The sequence below is a fragment of the Zalophus californianus genome, chromosome 8 (assembly GCF_009762305.2).
Source record: "Zalophus californianus isolate mZalCal1 chromosome 8, mZalCal1.pri.v2, whole genome shotgun sequence".
NCBI classification, from domain to species: domain Eukaryota; kingdom Metazoa; phylum Chordata; class Mammalia; order Carnivora; family Otariidae; genus Zalophus; species Zalophus californianus.
The window spans coordinates 21,685,099-21,703,444 of NC_045602.1; the positions used below are offsets into that span (position 1 = coordinate 21,685,099).

Here is an 18,346-nt window from a genome sequence, read left to right on the forward strand (position 1 = left end):
CTGGGTTGCAGACCCAGATCCACTGCTAACTTATTTTGCTAATTGGACTTCTCAGGGCTCTGTGTACTCATCTGTAAACCGCAGACAATACTTCCTGGCATGCCTGCCTCACACGGGTGCAGGGCACCCAGAAAGCCACCCTGGGACCGTGTACAGACTGCTGTCACGCCCTCTGGGCCAGCAGAGCAGGGAAGGAGCCTGGGTTTGAGTCAGGAGGCCGGAGCTGCACAGCCCTGCGTCAGCTCACTCTCCTCTCTGGCCTCAAAGTCTGTCAATTCAGAGGGCTGTTCTCTATCAGCATTTCCCACACTACAGTCAGTGGAACACCAGCTGTAGATGTTCTTGGAATGTTTTAGAAGAAAGGGTACATGGTGGTCAGATAAGCTGGGGAAATATTTTATATCATATCTTCCATTTAGAGACTTATATTAACATTTGCATATTAAAGGCACTGGGAAGTCCTGTGCCAAAAGACCTGTTTACTCCATTTGACCAAAGAATCCTCTTTCCCTCTGGAATAGCCATTAACAGGGTTCCATGGAAAAGGTCTGGAAAATGCTGGAGCTCTGGGCTCCCTTCCAGCTCTGATGTTCTGCAGCTCTAAATGTCTGTTCCTCACTGTGGCTGCTGAACTGGTCCGAGCACAGGCCACTCCAGATGAGGGCCGACGCCTGCCCCTGGTGCCCAGAGATGGCTGGTGATAGGCGGGGACCCCCCCCCCCACTCTGGCAGGTCCCAGGCTCACCCTCAGTGTTGTCCACCTCCTCCTTCTCGTCCAAGTCAATGCCTGAGGCCTCTTGCTGTCGAAGTTGCTGCCAAAAGGGGTGAAGAGGAGGGAAGGTGGGCTTCCTGGGGAGGGGTCTTTTGACCCCACACTGTGGTCTCAGACCAGTGTTAAATACTTAGAAACAGAAACTCTCTTCAGGCACCTGAGTGGCTCAGTTGGTTAAGCGTCTGCCTTCGGCTCAGGTCACGATCGATCTCGGGGTTCTGGGATTGAGTCTTGGGGTCCTGGGATCAAGCCCCGTGTCTGGCTCCCTGCTCAGCGGGGAACTTGCTTCTCCCTCTCCCTCTGCCCCTCCCCCTGGCTCGTGCTCTCTCTCTCTCTCTCTCAAATAAATAACTAAAATCTTTTAAAGAGACAGAAACACCTTCCTACTGGGGTTCAAACTCATCATGTGCTCTGTGTAAGTGGGTTAATAGAAGTTTATGATGTGTACAATATGACTAACTGCAGTCAGGAGTTTATGGTTCTTTGAATTGTGTATCATTTAAAAATAAAATGCACTTTAATGTTGATTCTTAGTGGTATTATTCTTTTTTTAATGTGGAAAAGTAACTGACTCAGTGTTTTCTTTCCCCAAAGTCCATCCCACCTGCTGGAAACGAAATCACGGGGTTTCAACCAGGGCGCCACCTGGTGGCAGCCTGTGCAAATGATAGGAGTAGAGACAAGGAGACAACAGGCCGCCCCTTGGAGCTCCAGCCCGGCCAGCTTGAATCCAGCTGGGAAAAGGTACCACTAGGCGACCCCCAATTATCTGCCCTCCTACTCTTTAGAAGCTTTTCTGGACACACAGGTATGTAGCCCGAGATTACATTTCCCAGCCTCCCTTGCAGCTAACTGTGGCCGAGGGACTTGATCCTGGCCAACATGAGTGGAAATGATATGTGCGGGTCCTGGGTTCAGCCCTGAAGGAGTGTGCTTCCACTCCTCTTTACCCCTTCCTGTGCTCTGGTATTGGGAACTGAGGGTGCGCCATCTCTAACCACACAGACGCCAGCAACAAGTGGCAGGGTCTTAGTATCTGCCACTGTGCTGTCCCCGTACCACCCTAACGCCACCCTGAGACTGGCCGGGGAGGGCGGTGCCTCGGGGCTCAGGGCCTGGGCGCATTATGTGAGAAAGAAAGAAGCTTCTGTCTTCTTCACACCCATCTAACTTGCTACAGCAGCTTAGCCGGCTAACCTAATGTGGACGGTAAACATCACCCACAGCCTGGGTCACAGAAAGGGCCTGGCAGGGAGAGAGGGTGGCTGGATCAGCTCAGGCCCAACCGAGGAAACACACCACAAGCGCACATCCCTTCTGGTCAGTTGGTAAGTCAGGGAGTGCCCTGAGCTGGGTAGGCAGGGTGGAGAGAGACAAACGAGGAAGAGGAGAAATGCGTTTTCTGGAACATGCGATCAGCCTCAGCAGGCAGAAGCTGCGTGCACACAGTAGGGGCAGAACATTCCACAGCCACAATGACACAGATGTGTAGAGCGAAGCAGTATGGAGAGGTGCAAGTCCTACCAAGAAATCCTTGCTCCCTCTGGACCTCCCACAGTACCTAGGATGGTGTCTGACTCATCACATACACTGAGGAGATGTTTGTGGTATAAAAGAGTGAAGACAAGAGAAAACCTAGCCAGGGAAGGTAGACTGGACCACCATCTTGGAAAAGGTGGGTCCTGAGCTAGAACTTCAAGGATGTGAGACGAATCTGTTCTAAGCTCATGTTAATGCAGTGGGGAACCAGCTCTGGTGGGGAACGGGAAAGAAGCTGGATAGGAGGGGCTGATGTGGGGTCGGGGTCAACTCCCCTAGCCCTATTCCTCCTTGGCTCCCCAGCCCAGGCGTGAGGCCTTACCTCCCTCATGGTGTCAATGGAAGCAAAGTACTTGGACCACCAGTCCAGCATGCTCTCATCTGGCTCCTCTTCCTCTGGCTCTTCTGAGCTGCCCTTTTTCTTCTTTTTCTTCTTCTCCTTCTCCTCATCAGCCTGGAGGGTTGGCCGGGTCCAGAATCCTGCCTACAGCCCTGCTCCCTGGCCATTCTCTGACCCTGGACCATCCAAGGGTCCCCCATCCCTTCTGACTATTTACTTCTGGGAAGCCCTAGACTCCGTGAGGCTCCTAGGGGTGACCAATGACAAAGGGGCGGGGCCTTGTTTTGTGGAGGAGGGTACCACAGCCCAGAGAGGGTCATGACTTGCCAATTCGAGCCACTGGCCAAGGCGCTACTGGCACTCAGGGGCTTGGCTGCCTGAGTACGTCTCTCCCTCTGCCTCTTTGGAGGAGTGTGCTGGTCCCAGGCATCCGGGGGCTGGGGAGGGGCTCAGTCCCTGATGCAGGGCCCCTTGGCCTGATACCCTATGCCATTGTAGGGTTCTCTCTCCCCAAAGCCCCCAGATGGCCCCCACACTCACCACATCCACCTTGATGATGGCATCAGAAGACTGCAGAGGGGAACCAAGGAGATGGGGACAGAATTAGCCACCAGGGGTCTGAAGTGGCAGGCAGGCGCCCAGCCAGGAGAGAGGAGAAGGGTGAGAGCTGAGAGGGGGCTCATGCAGGGATGTTCTCTGTGTGAGCCCCTGTGCTCTGCGGGCTTAGCCCTGACAAGAGCCTACTGCCTGAAGAGCCTGCGAAAGGTCTGCTTCGCAGATGTTTCTGCTCAGACCTTCGAGGGTGGTGGTCCTCCACACTGGCTGCGTGCTAGACTCACAGGGGGCTTTTACAAACTATCACGCAGGCTCAGTCCCACGCTAGCTGGGCCTGGGTGATGCTTCTCAGGAGCAGAGCCGCCTCCTTTGGCCCACAGTGCCAGGTCTCTGCTGAGTCCCAAGGTGGGGGTGGGGCACCTGGATAGTTGTAACTTCCCAGATGTCTTCAATGGGCATTCGGGCTTGGACAGGGAGGCTGACCCATATGCACCAGGAGTTGGGTAATGTTGGCTAGACAGGGTCAACTCCAACTCTACTCCCCGCCCCCCCTTACCAGGGCAAGAACCTTAAAATGTAGTGGATGCACATACAACTGCATAGTTGTGAAAACACCCACCAGAGCCCAGGGTCTGGCTGATGCTGGGAAAGCTCTTTTTCACTGATGGTCTGAAATTAGGGGGCTCTCCCCTGGCCCCAGGAGGAGCCCTCAGGGAGAGGTTCAGGAGGGTGGGAGCTGAGGTGGCACGGGATCTCCAGGCACAGCCCTGGAGCAGCGAGCTTTCCTGGTAAGTGCTCCCTCCCCTGAGAACCGTGCCCACTGCTAACTCAGCCAGCTGCTGGGGTCAAGGACTGTGGGCCCAGGCAAGGTCATTCAGACCAAACCCAGACCTCAGAAGCTAGGAGGTGCCCCAGGCTGTGTGAAGGACTTGAGGTCAGGAATGGGGTAGAGAGAATGTGCTAGGGAGGAAGCCCACATCCAGCCCCTGGGGTCTCCTTCCCACTCTCCCCAGCAGACGCCATCTCTGCATCTAAATCCCAGATGACAGGGTTCCCTCCGGCAGATAAATGGCCCTAGTGTCCCAAACCAAGAGGAATAAAGGAGCTTCCACCTGAAAATCCTTCCCCAGCCCAGGCCTAGGGAGATTGGTTTGTGAATGGCCAGGATGGAAAACCAGGGAGCCTCTGGAAAGAACACTGGTCTTCATGCAAGGAATCTACTGCATGAACATAAGGTGTCGTTTGTTGGAGTAAAAACCACCACAGGCTATTCCCTCAGACGGTTCCTGCTCTCTCTGTCGCTCATTCATGCACACACCGCGCGCTCGTGCATGTGCACACGTTCATGTGCTCACTGAGGCCCACGCAGAGTGGCCAGTCTTGCTTTCCAGGACAGAGCGAGGATGGGCTGCTTGCACACGTAGCCAGGGTTAGCCCTCCACCATGATGTGCCATGGGTTGGGGGGCCCAGGGCTGTGGGCCAAAGGAGGCAGCCCTGCTCCTGAGAAGCATCACCCAGGCCCAGCTAGCGTAGGACTGAGCCTGTGTGTGTGTGCCTTACCGCGTCCAGCTTCACCATGGTCTCCAGCTTCTTGACGGGTGCCTCCGGCTCCATGTTCACCACGACCTCCCCTGGGGGGTGAGAGGAGAGGCCCCCATTGCACAGCACACGGCCATCCCAGAGGAGCCTGACTGGACAGAGAGATGGACAGACAGGCAGGCAGACAGGGAGGAACAGGAATGACAGGGAGAGTCAGAGGTGGTTGGAAGGACCAGAGGCCTAAATCGGATTCTGGAGCTTTCTGAGGCAAGAGGGAGGGACAGGGCAGTTGAGAGAGAAAAGACAGGCCTAAGGAGGGGCAGAACGTAAGCCAGAGGGAAGGCTGAGCTGCCGTGGAGTGAAACAGTGGAGGCTGGGCCGGGAGGGAGGCTGGAAGGGAGGCCTGGGTCTCATCCATAAACCAGCAGAGGAAGCTACCTGTCCTCAGGCTCTCAAAGACCGTGTTGGGCACTGTCCCTTTCTAGCTCTAGAGTGATGGGCAGCTAAAGGTAGCTTGGCCCCCAGGAGGGGGCCTCTCCTGGCCTCTCCCACGCCTACTCGGGGATGCCTGTGCATAGCCAGCCAGTAGCTTCGTGACCTGGACTGTGGGCAGGAGCTCCTCCCGTGGGCCGAGTGGAGCCAGGCCTGGGCTTCGGGGCGTGGCCGTACCTGTGGTGTTCCAGCTGGGGGATGAGCGGTCTGGGGGCCTGTAGATGAAGCGCCGCAGAGAGCCGACGGCATGGGAGCCCACCAGGGTGTAGCGGCCGAAGGCCCGGCAGTCCACCACTCGGATGTTCAGGGGCGGGTGCAACAGCTCATTCTCTGGGAGGTCCTGGGGCGGGGGGGTTGAGCAAGGGCAACCTGGGCTCAAGGGGGGCACAGTGGGGCCACCCCCAGCCACACTGGCCACACCCCACTCTGCCTGGTTATGCCCAGGGCCTGCACCCACCACTTCAAACCACTTGACGAGGGTGTTGAAGTTGGGGTTCTTCTTGTAATTGGGGATCAGGGATGACTGCACCCCCTTCCCTGCACACTCGATGTCTACCCGTGGCCGGTCCACCTGGGCCAGGTTCACCCGCTTCAGGTCTCGCAGGCCCCAGAATAGCACCTGGGTGGAGAGAGGGGAGCCCCATAGGCAGGGGGGCCAATGGAGGGTGGGCTGGGCCACCTGAGGAGGAGCTTAGTGGGGGTGGGGCAGCAAGTCAGGAGGGCAGGGCCAGGAGAGCTGATGAGAGGCCGGTGTCCTTGCAAGCGGCTCCAGGGTGTGAGTGGATGTGGGGGTACAGACGGGAGGGCTGGGGAAGGTCCTGGAATGATGCAGTGTGACTCAGTGCAGACTGGGCAGGCGCCTGGCTCTGCCACTGGCTCTGGGTGTGATTTTGGACAAGTCACTTCCCTTCCAAGGCCCTCAGTCTCCTTGTCTGAAAAATGAGGAGTGGTCTGAGGTTGCCAAAGACCCCTTGATGCCCACAGTGTAATGTGTGCATGTGAGCCTTGATGGAAAGACAGTGAAGGGGGCAAGGAAGGCAGAAGACGGCAGGGCCTGTCCAGGGCAGGGCCTGGAGGACCCCGACGGAGCCCTCATGTACCTCGATTCGGTATTTGCTGAGCACAGGCCGGATGCCCATGGGCACAGGCATGATGGGGCCTCGGTCCATGTCCATGGGGCCGTTGATGGGCGGCAGGTCCGCCTTGCCTGCTGGCCCAATCTGGGGAATGGGAGTCATAGTGTCACACTCTCCTTCCCCATGAGTTATTTGTCAGGTGCTACGGGGAGACTGGGAAGGCCAACGCCCCAGGCCCTGAGACCCACGCCCCAGCTTCAGTCAAACTGGCCTCCCAGCAGGATGGGGAGGAGAGCAGCCCCCGGCCCCCGGCCCCCCCCGGGCCCGGCCCTGTGGCCCCACCTGCAGCAGCTCGAAGGCAGCCAGGAGGTCGCCGGCCGTGGCATTGCCGCGGTAGATCTGGTAGTACTCGAGCTGCGGTGGGAAGCGGGGCGGGCAGTACGCCTCGTCGGCCATTTTCACCAGGGGCTTGGCGAAGGTCCGGCCCATGAAGTCGGCTTTTCCCTGATATGACAAATAACCAAGGTGGACTCCCAGCACTTGAGTTTACTGTGCATGTTCACACCTGGGATCAGTCCTCACCATAGCCCCAGGAGCTAAGGGGCGGGTGTGATCACCCCATTTTACAGATGGGGAAAACCAAGTCTTGGCGCCCACGGCAGACTTGCTCAGGGCCATGCTGGCAGCGAAAGGCAGATGCAGGACTCAGGACTAGCAACGAAATCTTCCTATCTCTAGTCCAGAGCTCTCAGGGTGTCCCGGTAGCTGGAGGGGTGGCTCCCCAACTCTGGAGGGGTCCCCTTCATCCTTTCCTTCTCTGCCCCAGGGCTCCCATGGAGAACTGTGAGGCTGTTACTGACTGCGGCGGTGTGGGCAGGGGTTGGGAGACCCAGGAGTGTGGGAAGGCTGATAACAGCAGGACTTGCTGGCACGATGACTCTGGGCCTGAGCTGGGTCTGTCTGTGGCAGGAGCAGGGGACACCCTGCTCCTTCCTGAGATCCCAGAGGCCCACGGCGTCAGGAAGGGGTCAGGCTGCAGTGACAGGGCAGGAGACACCTGGGTCTGCTGGAGGGGCTGGTCAGCAGCCCCCACTCCCAGCTTCCTGGCAGGCACCTTGGCTGAGGAGCTCTGGGGCTGGCCAGGTGAGGTGTGGAGTGCAGGGATGAAGGCGGAGCTCCCTGGTGCCTGAGCCCGCCCATACCATGGTGTCCTGGTCGTAGATCTCGATGACAATGATGGGGGGATCATCCCGCAACTCATGGGCTTCACCATATAGCTCCAGGTTGTCGAACACCAGCATCTGGTCCCAGGTGGGGCACAGAGTCTCATTCAGTACCTGCAGCGTGGGGCGGGGGGGAGATGGGTAATAAGGGGTGGTGTGTGGGCAGATACGTGAGCAGTAGTCACCCCAGGTCACTGCAGCTTCCAGAGACTCTGGGTCTCTGGAAGTGTCATGTTCCCTGACTCTTCCCGAAAGCTTGAAATGAAGGTGACCATGAGGTTGGCTCCCAGGTCCCCCACCCCCACATCTTTCCTTTCTTCTGCGTCGAACGTAACCACAATTAAAGCCTTTACCAGCGTGGCCCGGGCCTGCAGATATCTGCAAGGCTGTCCTCTAAGGATCTGGGGTGCTGGCCGATCTGTTTTCCGGGTCCCGCACGCTCAGGGGCTTCCCAGGACTCCTCCTTCCTCCCGTGGGCCCTCACCTCTGTGCACTGACTCTGGTTGATGAAGAAGACGCGGGCGAAGGGGTCCGAGAGGCCACTGCTGTCGGCAGCAAAGAGGCTGCGAGCCTGGTACATGTGGGCTCGGAGCTGGAAGGCCTGCTTCTCTGCGGGGGAGAGCAGGCTGAGGCTCCGGGTACAGGCGGCCCCTCCCGCTGCCCTCCTGGAGTGAGGACTGCCTGCCCCAGCCGGGCCTGGCCCAGGGGGCCTCACTCACTGGTGTAGACCAGGCTGATGGGTGGGAAGGAGTGCAAGCCCAGGCCCTGGGCTGCCTTGACCTCCTCGAAGCCACAGGGCAGGCCGCACAGGAAGTCCTTGCGCTGCTTGCTGAGACCCAGCCACAGGTAGAGCTCCAGCTTGGCCTGCACGGTCCAGCCCGCTGAGCCGAAGCCCCGCTTGCCCGGCAGCTGGGGGTGGGGGTGCAGTCAGCTGCCGGGCCCACGGGGTGAGGAAGGGGCGGGGGCCTCGGTGGGAGCTGCCCCTGCCCCTCCACAGCCATGCCCCTGGGCTGGGGGTGGGGGTGGGAAGAGTGCGGAGGGGGATGGGCAGGGCCGTGCCATCTGGCCCCCTTCCCCCCTCTCCCTATTCTTTCTCCAGCTCTTCTCCAAGCACCTGCTCCTTGAGGGCTCCACCCTGTCAGCTCAGGCCTGCCAGACCCAGGGGTGGGGAGGTTGATCCCTTGAAAGAAGCCAGATGCAAACCCCAGCCCCCAGCCCCATCCCCCAAGTCTCATTCCCCTTTTGGCACCTTGAGGAAGAGTGTCTTGACCTTGGCACAGTCCTTGCCCAGCTCCTCCTCAACGATGGAGAAGAGCAGGTCCTTGGAGGGCACCCGGGCGTAAGCGATGCGCTTGTTGTTGCTCATCATCCAGATGAAGACGTCGGGGATGCTGTGCTGGGGCTGGGGTCAGCGGGGTGGGGGCCGCTGAGGGAGGGGTCCTGCCACGTGGCTAGGGCCCCCAGAGCCTGACTGACCCTCAGGGCCTCTGCCAGAGGGCCAGGCCTGGGCCTGCAGAGGGATAGGGCCCCCGTGCTGGGTCTTCCTTCACCTCCCACATGACAGGAGGAAGGGCTTTTCACCTCGGTCCCCCAAGGGCTGTCAGAGCAGGAGGGGCCTCTAGGTGGTCCTGTCCAGTCCCTTCCTATGCGGCAACCCCCTCCCCACTCAAGTCACTCAGGCTTGGGGGCTGGGCATCCCCTCTCTGCGCGCCGATAAGGGGGCATACCTCGTCTGCCAGGAAGCGCAGCTTCTGCAGGAAATTCTGGCAGAGCCTCAGCTTGTCGCGCACCGTGTGTCTCTTCACCTGTGCCCGCAGGGTCTTGGCCTGCTGTCCCATGCTCTCCTGCAGGGGAGCGGGGTGTGTGGGAGAGGGGCTCAGGCCACACTGCACAACTGAGGGGGCTGGCCTGGTGGCTGTGACCTCAGAGGCAGATGTCCCCCCACCTCGGGCACCCTCCCCTGATCCCCCATGTGGTCCAGCGTGTCCTTACCAGCTCCCGCATGCAGGACTTGAGGCGCTCCCGGTCCAGCCTGGTGCGGGATGCGGGGCCCTGGTCCTTGTCAGCGAGGGACAGGAAGCGGCTGGGGGCCCCGGGGAGCAGCGCTCAGAGGAGCCCACCAGCCAGCAGCAGGCCTGTAGACACCTCCTTCCCTGCCCAGCCCCACACTTCCAGCCCCTCACCCCCCACCCTTCCTCTCACTAGCAGCCACAGCTGAACTCCTCCAGGACGCCCCGCAGGCGACGCTCGGGGTAGGACTTCTCTGTCTTGATCATCTCCTGCACGTCGTTCAGGCCTTCTTCCTGTGGACCGGGAGTGAGGGTGCATGCTGAGCCACAGCCCCCCAACCTCAGCTTCCCCAGCTGTCTCCCCCCATCCATCAGGGGAATGAAGGGCTAGCGACCTGGGACCCCTCGCTAGCGCCAGGCCTCCCGCCCCAGGTCCCACCGCCATACAGAAACCAATTCCCCAGGGTCTGTCTCTTCTAGAAGGAAGAAGCCACCTCTGGGCTGTGGGTCTGTGGTCCCAGTGGACTCGCTGGGGCTGGGCAGAAGTCAGGGCTAGATGGGGGGTGGGGGTGCAGTGCCGGCCGGAGACAGAGGGGTTGGCCCGCCTCCTCCAGGGAACACCAGAACGGGATGATTTAGGATTCCCAGACTCCACTCCAGGCAGTCCTCAGGGCCCCCCCCCCGCCCCACTCCGGGGACACGGGAGCAGGGTCGGGACCAGAGGCTGTGCTGGGGCTATTCCAGCAGTCCTAACCCTTGCCCCCCGTCGCCCCATGGCAAGCCGCCGGGCAGACTGCCTAGTGTGTTGCAGGGGAGGCTTCCAAGCTAGGCGAGGCCTTCCGAAGCACCCCCCAGCCCCCGCCTTCCCCTCCTCCCTCCCACCCCCCGCCTGGCCCTGACCAGTTTGTCGGCGATGTGGTCCATAATGTTGGCATTGTAGAGGCGGCGGCGCTGGTCCGGCCACCAACTCTTGATGTAGACGCAGGGCTTGCAATCCAGGTAGGGCAGATGAAAGTAGTTCCTGGGGGGAGGAGGTGGGTAGTTGAGGACTGGGGCGCAGGGAGGTGGGAGGCCAGGCCACGAGAGGATGCAAGGCAGCAGGCAAGGTCTCTCCGGACCCTCCATCCATCTGGCTCACCTGTTGGTGATCTGGGGCCGCATGGGTGGGGTGGAGGACACCGAGGCCAGGTCCCCACCCTCATCAGCTTCGTCGTCACTTGAGTTTTGGACCAGATCAACTTCTTCCTCATCCCCAGGTTCCTTCCGAGGCCGAGGCCTCTGGGGCCGAGACAGGCCATCAACTTCGTTCCCATAGTTACCTGGAGGCAGAAGGGGGCACGCAAGGGCCTAGAATCCTTTCCCCCCAGGCTCCTGCCCTCTGATCCAGGTGCTGCTTTGGGTTTATGGGAGGGAAGAGAGGGGGCAAGGAGTGGGGAAGGTGCCTGGAGTCTGTACCAGCTTGGGCACAATAGAACACTAGCCAGAGGAAGGTGCCCATGGCCTCTACCCCGTGCAAAGACCTCGCTAGGAGCCCTGAGGACCACTGAGCTCAAGGTCCAGCCTAGGACATGGCCTGGATCCCTACTCTCTCCCCTTTCCCTTCTGCAGGGAGGCCTTCTTTCTTCCCCATATACCGAACACAGCTTAGCCCTGTAGGTATGTGCACTAAGGAACCGCTGTGGGCATGTGTGCACGCTCGTGTGAACACTGTGCTATGTGGCTGCTTGAGGACAGGGGAAAGAAAGTGGTCAAGGTTTCTCTCCTTCTAGGCCCGTGGTGCGGGGCCTAGCCATTACCACCCAGTAGCCCCCGGGCCTGAAGACCCCACTGTGAGACCAGCACTCACCTATGGTGACCTCAAAGGTGATGGGCTTGTCTCCATTTTTCCGGTCGATCATTGAGGCTTCTAGAAAGGCTCCAAATAAAAAGAATTCTTCCATTTTCCCTGTGCAGCTCTGTGGGGAAGTGGTTCAAACCATCCTCAAACCTTAGCAGGGATGTTGGGCCTGGGGCCAGGCCCCCTCCTACTGTCTTACAGAGACGCCCTTTGGGCCACTGGGGGTGGACATCCCACCCCACTGTGCAGTCAAGCAGCCCAGACCCTGAAGGCCTAAATCCTTTTGCCCTCCAGGCTGGATATCCCTGAATAGGGACAACCATGGCCAGGAACAGGGCAGAGAGGAGGCTCCATCTTGGGACCTGCAGGCAGAGTGCGGGCACAGGCAAGTGGGAGGGGACAGAGGTCCCCACAAGGGGCAGAGTGTGGGCCCCTGCTTCCTGGGGAAGGAGGCCTCATCATGAGGTCTTGCCCTCTGAGGCAGACAGGGCAGCAACAGGGAGAGCCCAGGCCTAGGCTGCCATGGTGGGAAAGGTGCTGAGCTGGGGGCTCTGGAGGACAGCCCAGCCCCCTGGGTCCTTACCTCTGAGACAGGCGTGGCCTGCTCCACCTGCACCTCTGTGGAGCTGGTGAGCTCAGGGTTGGAGGTGTCCAGGATCTCCACAGCCAGGCCCAGCATGAGGCGGGCACGGAACGACACGCCCTCACCCAGACCCTCATTCAGGTCCTGGTGCTCGTCCAACAGGGTGTAGTTGCGTGTGGAGCCGTACATGTTCACCCAGGCCGGGCCCAGTGTGGGCAGGAAGCCTGCGGGCCATGGGGACAGGGACGAGGGGCTCATGGGGGTGGTGGAAACTCTTTTGGGGGCTTGGGCTTGCAGCTCCCAGTTGCTGAGCCGAGAACCCCATGCCTTGCTCGGTGAAACACTCAAGATGGGAGAAAGCCTGTGGGCCAGTGAGTGGCTGACGGGAGGCCTTAGGGACACTCACATCTGCTGTGTGGGGGCAGGCATGGGGCAGCCTCCTCGCTTGCGCAGAGTGCTTCCCGGGCCAGGCTCCCTGCCTCCTGGTCCGCCTACAACCTATTTGAAGGACAGCTGCCCGCTCCCCTCAAACTCCTCAGCCTGGCCTTCTGGCCCTTGCGAGCTCCCACCCTGCCAGGGCGGACCCCTCCCCTCCACTCCAAAGACCTCCTCTCTGTCCGCCTGTGTTAACACTTGCCCCGTGAGCCCGGCCCGGTTCCTAGCCCCAGCGGACTTCCCCCACTGTTGGCCTTTGCTGCCTCATCTGTAACGTGGGTCCGATTCTGCGGCATGTGCTATGTTTGTTTGGTTTTTGTTCTGCCTGGCTTAGAAAAGAATTACGGCACTTAAAAACCTCAAGATATAATTTACATAATATAAAATTCACTATTTAAAAGTGTGCACTGCAGTGGTTTTCAGTATATTCGCTCTGTTGTAGAACCATCACCCGATTCCATCGCCCCCCCAAAGAAACCCTGTACCTGTTAGCAGTTAGTCCTGGGTCTCCTCCCTCGCCCAGCCCCTGGCAACCACTAGCCTCCTTTCTGTCTCTGTGGATTTGCCTATTCTCGACAGTTCCTATAAATGGAGTCATAGAACATGCGGCCTTTTGTGCTTCTGGCCTTAGGTTTTGAGCATGTGACGGCACATCCACCTCTCGAGTCCCCAGTGAGCACCACAAGAACAGGAGTGGATGCTTATCTTGCTCTACCTCCCTGGTGCCCAGCGCCTGGGTCCTAGAAAGGGTCAGTCCCACAAGGCCGCAGACAGGACTATGGCAGCGGACCACGCATATGCGAAACGTATGTGTACACACACCACACACCATGATTATTTCCAATTCACAGATGGGAACACAGGTTCAGAGATCACACAGCTACTGTCAGAGCTGAGGTTCAAATCCAGGCAGCCTCACTCAGGCAGGCCCTGGCAACTTGGTGCAGACCTGAGCCATGACCTTCCACCTTTCCTCTGAGGGGGAGAGGGCAGCAGACCAAGCCCTCACAATGGCCAGGGCCTTTCGGGAAGAGGTGCGGATAGTGGAGGTGGTGTGAGGGGGCAGGTTCACGGCCTCCTGCCCTCAGTGCCCTTGCCCTTCCTCCAGTCTCCTGCTGCTGACCTTTGTCTCCATCGTTGGAAATCTTGCGGAGGTCAATGAAGTGGGTGCCGATGGCAACGTCGTTGACCTTGTCTGAGTCCCGGATTTGCACCTTCATGCGTTTGCAGAGTGGGGGGAACAGGTCTGTAAAGACGACCTGCTCATTCCACAGGGGCTCGTAGCTGCTTTTCTGCACTGAAGTCTTGCCCTGTTGAGAGGGAGTGAGGGTTAGGGTGTGTTGTGTGTGTGTGTGTGTGTGTGTGTGTGCGTGCGTGTACACACATGTGTGGAGTGTGCTCATGCAGGTGTATGCATGTGTGTATGTGTGGTGTATGTATATTTGTGTATGTGTGTGGGGTGTGTATGTGATATGTATAGGTGTGTGTAATCATGTGTGTGTGATACGTATACATGTGTGTAGTCATGTGTGTGTGGGGTGTGTCTGTATGTGATGTGTATATGTATGTGTAGTCATGTGTGTGTATGTGATATGTATATGTGTGTGCAGTCATGTGTGTATGTGTAAGTGTGTGGGGTGTCTGTGTATATATATATATATAATTTTTTATTTAAATTCAATTAGGTTAACATATGGTATATTATTAGTTTCAGGGGTAGACTTTAGTGACTCATCAGTTGCGTACAACACCCAGTGCTCGTGTGTGTTTGTGTATGTGTGCACTTATGTCCTGCAGGCACTTTCCCCACACCAGCCTCTCAGACTCGCCTCCCATTTAGGGCTCCTGCCTTAACTCTTCGTCTATAGGACGCGGAAGCAGGCAGGATCCCCTAAGGCTGGACCCCCTCCGGCTGGAGCTCCCCTCCCCTCTCATCTCTGCGAATGCACCAGGGGATCGAAGGTGTCACCTGGCTTCTGATTCTGCCTCACATCCACCTCCAGCCCCCATCCTCCAATCACTCTGTACCTCAAATGCCTGTTACCCCAAACCCAGCCTCCTGCATCCTGCACCCCAATACCTTCTGGCCAGCAAAGAAGACTTGCACATAGGGGTCGACCAGGTCCTTGTTCTCACCAATGAAAGCCTTCTTCACATTGGCCATGAGGCTGGTGTTCATGCGGGGCAGCCCCTCTGCTCGGTAAATTTTCACGTAGAATCGGGCCCACTGGCGTTCAGGGGGCACCCCCTCGGGGAGCAGCAAGTTCCTGTCGGCACATAGAGCTAGGGCCATGGTGGCCAGGATTGGGCACCCCAGCCCTGCCCTGGCATCCGCATACCCCTGGGGCCTGGGACAGTCTCCATGAACTCCCCCGCCCTGCCCTCGGTCCTTTTTGGAGGAGCTGGGCTGTCTGGGAGTAGGTGGGGACAAGGGTAAAGGGAGGGAGGGGGGTCTGTGTGCCAAGTCCACCCCAAGGGCTCGTTTTGGGGGAAGGGAGGGTTGGGTCAGGTCTCCAGGGGCTGGGGCAGATGGGAGCCTCACCCCTCGATGTCATCCTCATCGGTCTCGTTGGCCTTGTGGGGCGTCTTGATGTTGTCCCCCTTGCCCACCACGGCGACGTCACACTTCACGTAGCCCTTCAGCCCAGCAGAGATGTCGTCGGGGTCTGACAGGATGGCCCACTTGTGATGGAACTGGTGCTCTGTAGGGGTGATGAGTGGGGACTGCACCTGCCATCCTGGGGCAGGCCGTGGAGCTGAGCATCTTTTTGGCCCCTGGTCCCCAGAATGGCCAGGAGGAGACAGAGGCCCCCAGAGGGGCAAGCAGCTGGGGAAAGGTCCTGCATCCGGGTGTGTGTTTGTGACTTTGAAGCTAGAAACTTCCAGCCCTCCTGCCCCCACCCCTGCAGACCACCTGCACACAGCTGCCAGACAGAACCTTCAGAGAGGCTCCCCTCCCTCACTCTTCCGTTCAAATGTCTGCAGCTTGTCAGTGCTTGGGGTACAGACCACTGACCTTATTGTGGTCTGTGAGGCCTCCTGATTGAGCTCTACCCGGCTCACTCCGCTCATCCCACCCCACCCCTGTGCTCTTGCTGGGCCCAGCTGCTTACTTCCCTCGGAACAACTGGAGTCCCTGTTCAGAAACCCCTGCCTTTATGGCTGCCGGTTTTTGAGCTTGGAAGGGCCTCCTTCCTCGCCCTTCCCCCATCCAAACTTCTCAGACACCTGCCCGGGAAGGCTGGTCGGGCTGGGGAGGTGGCTAGCACCCGGACCACCTCTATGATCTCCCAGACGGAGGCTTGTGGCCTGGAACGACCCCTCCTCATCTCCAGCAGAGAGACTTAGTGAGTGAGCAGGGTCCTGCTGCTGTCTCTGCTGGTGCAAACGTGGTCCTGCCAGGGTGAGTCCCCCAGGAAACGCTTCCAGCCCCGCAAGATGCTGACACCAGCCCAGACTCCCAGCAGCACCCGTGAGGCCTGTGTCCCTGGCAGCATGCTTCCAACGACTCCCTGGCTGGGTCAGCAACCAGTGACTCATCAAGAGGGCCAGGCGAAACCAGAGACCATCAGAGGGAAGACCTCAGTGCCCTCACTGAAGGGGCCGTGTGATCTCAGGCTCCCGTGAAGGGGACCAGGCCCAGGAACAGATTCAGAAGCAGCATCAAGGGGCGCCTAGGTGGCTCAGTCGTTAAGCGTCTGCCTTCGGCTCAGGTCATGGTCCCAGGGTCCTGGAATCGAGCCCCGCATTGGGCTCCCTGCTCAGTGGGAAGCCTGCTTCTCCCTCTCCCACTCCCTCTGCTTGTGTTCCCTCTCCCGCTCTCTCTCTGTCAAATAAATAAATAATAATAATAATAATAATAATAAACAAAAACAAAAAAACCCAGCAGCAGCAAATCTGGCGGTGGGTTAGCTCAGTGGAGAACCTGGACTCTGAGCCCACCTGGACCCGAGTTCACACCCTTTTCCTTTCCCTGGACCAGCTATGCAAGCTTGTGGGCCTGCTTTCTTCTTGTGAAATGGAGTGATGTTGCCTGCAGGGGGTGGTGAGGGATAGGCCTGCAGGCACGGTGCGCGTGGCCCGGCGCCTGGCGCTCAGTGGGCGCTCCCTGAGTGGCAGTGGTCTCCTCTCCAGGACTCCACCGTCGGGACGCCCAGGGGTCCACATCAGGCTCCTTGCTGTCTCTTCACACCCCTGCCGCCGGTACTGGAGGTGGGGGGCACTGCTCAGCCCCCAGCTGGAGCACCTCCTCCAGGATACCTGTGCGATTCCACCGCCCGCAGCTGGGCATGCTTCCTGGGAAGTGCCGGATCGCGGAATGGCCCTCTCCCCCGCTCCCAAAGACGCTAATGGTCACTAGAGTCACCCTCTGCTGAGGATGACAATGTGTGTGTGGCAGTGGAAAAGGCGCTGGCCTGGCACCCAGGAGACCAGGTTCTACTCGCACGGGCTCTGGTCAAGTCTCTTTGTAACCCTGGGCCTCTTCGTCATATGGAGACACTGGACTAGATATTTTAAGGTCTCTGGTGGCTTGAATGTTCTAAGATTTTGTGGTGTTTATGCATATAATCTTGGGTTTGGACTCGATTCCCTAGTCTAAGTCACAGAGTGTGCACCAGCCAAGTATCCATTAAGTTGAACCATAAGAAATCGCCAATTTGTTCAACCTAATAGTTTAGTGGCACTTCCAAGCTACTTAACTTGTCTTGGCTTCATTTATCTCATCTGTAAAATGGGAAGAAATGCTGATGCCTCCTCCCTCACTGTTTTGTGAGAGTCAAATGTGACACTGGAGAAATGGGACCGTCACTGCCGAAAGGCCTGACGGAGTCATTACAGCATCCTGAGCGGTGGGTTCACTTCAGGGACATGACGTGGGGCCCGGTGCCAGGTTGCATGCCAGTGGTTCCTGAGCTGGCCATGGGCTTGGTCATCATCTTGGCCTGGCCTGTGCCTCACAAACCCTCTGGGCCTCCCCTTGGGCTTCCCTCACCGGCCGCATCCGGTGTTGGCCCATGGGGACCCACGTTGCTGCGAGTCAGCCACAGTCCCACATGGCTATTCTCTGGAGGCCTGGGGCCCTTGATGGATGGTCAGTGAGCCCGGCATCCCTCAGGGGCTGCCACACTACATTTGTGTTGAGGACAGTGTGGCTCAGTGGGTGCCCTGGAGTCACGCAGCCTGATTTCACCCCAGACCAAATGGGTGATGGTGGAGCCCCAATGATTCTCTGAGCCCCAGGCCCCTCGAGTGTAAAAGGGGGTGATGCCGCACACCCAGAAGGGCTCCTATGAATCCAGCAGCCTGAGCACAGGTAATCACTGCATCCGTGTGCAGACTCGACACCCATCCCTCCACACCCCCAACAGCCTCACACTGAGTTTACGGTCCTGGCCAGGCCAGGCCCTGGGGCTGCCAGGGTGGACGGCATGGGCCACACCGGCTGAGCCGTGGCCACTGATGCTGACCGAGTTGCGCAGCTACTCACCAGGCTGGGAGTACACGGTTCCCACATCCATTTTGAAGGACCCCACTAGGGTGCCACTGCGCAGCAGGTTCTTGGAGTGAATCACCTTCCGGGCAGAAGCACCAGCCCCCAGTCAGGCCGGGCAGGGCAGAGGCTTTCCATGGGGTAGGGGTGGGGTGGTCTGATGGTGGCACCACCTGTCTTTCTGGGGAATGGAACTTTTCGGTGAAGTGGGAGGGCATTTGCAGGGCAGGACGGCTTGCTGAGGCTCAGCATTAACCCCTCTTGCTCTCATTTTTGCTGGTTGCCAGGTACGGGGGAGTAGGTTGTACATTGTGCAGAGGCACCTGGTTAAACAGGGGAGAGGGGCCCAAACCAGCCTGTGCCCCACTTGCCCGGCTGTGTGTCTGGACATGGGGCTGCCTTTTAATGGTTGGTCCATCCAGAGGGATGCCCTGTTCAAGTCTACACAAAGGTG

General features: G+C 58.8%; 1 protein-coding gene across 3 annotated transcripts in view; it reads right to left on the reverse strand.

Annotated features, from left to right (window-relative positions):
- The window catches only part of OTOF (otoferlin), a 94,065-nt gene that overhangs the window by 8,866 nt on the left and 66,853 nt on the right, over nt 1-18,346 (reverse strand). For 2 of the 3 annotated variants that reach the window (XM_027623800.2, XM_027623802.2), the window contains exons 11-33: nt 17,890-17,974; nt 14,944-15,103; nt 14,482-14,668; nt 13,525-13,711; nt 11,967-12,190; nt 11,393-11,501; nt 10,685-10,865; nt 10,447-10,567; nt 9,740-9,840; nt 9,530-9,620; nt 9,265-9,381; nt 8,787-8,939; nt 8,257-8,446; nt 8,022-8,146; nt 7,517-7,651; nt 6,657-6,818; nt 6,339-6,458; nt 5,696-5,857; nt 5,416-5,578; nt 4,768-4,898; nt 3,192-3,221; nt 2,634-2,765; nt 746-812 (exon numbers count right to left, since the gene is read on the reverse strand). In XM_027623800.2, the coding sequence (XP_027479601.1) occupies nt 746-812; nt 2,634-2,765; nt 3,192-3,221; nt 4,768-4,898; nt 5,416-5,578; nt 5,696-5,857; nt 6,339-6,458; nt 6,657-6,818; nt 7,517-7,651; nt 8,022-8,146; nt 8,257-8,446; nt 8,787-8,939; nt 9,265-9,381; nt 9,530-9,620; nt 9,740-9,840; nt 10,447-10,567; nt 10,685-10,865; nt 11,393-11,501; nt 11,967-12,190; nt 13,525-13,711; nt 14,482-14,668; nt 14,944-15,103; nt 17,890-17,974 (3,133 nt within the window). The remainder of the gene's footprint in view (nt 1-745; nt 813-2,633; nt 2,766-3,191; nt 3,222-4,767; nt 4,899-5,415; nt 5,579-5,695; nt 5,858-6,338; nt 6,459-6,656; nt 6,819-7,516; nt 7,652-8,021; nt 8,147-8,256; nt 8,447-8,786; nt 8,940-9,264; nt 9,382-9,529; nt 9,621-9,739; nt 9,841-10,446; nt 10,568-10,684; nt 10,866-11,392; nt 11,502-11,966; nt 12,191-13,524; nt 13,712-14,481; nt 14,669-14,943; nt 15,104-17,889; nt 17,975-18,346) is intronic. The other variant, XM_027623801.2, reaches the window with a different exon arrangement.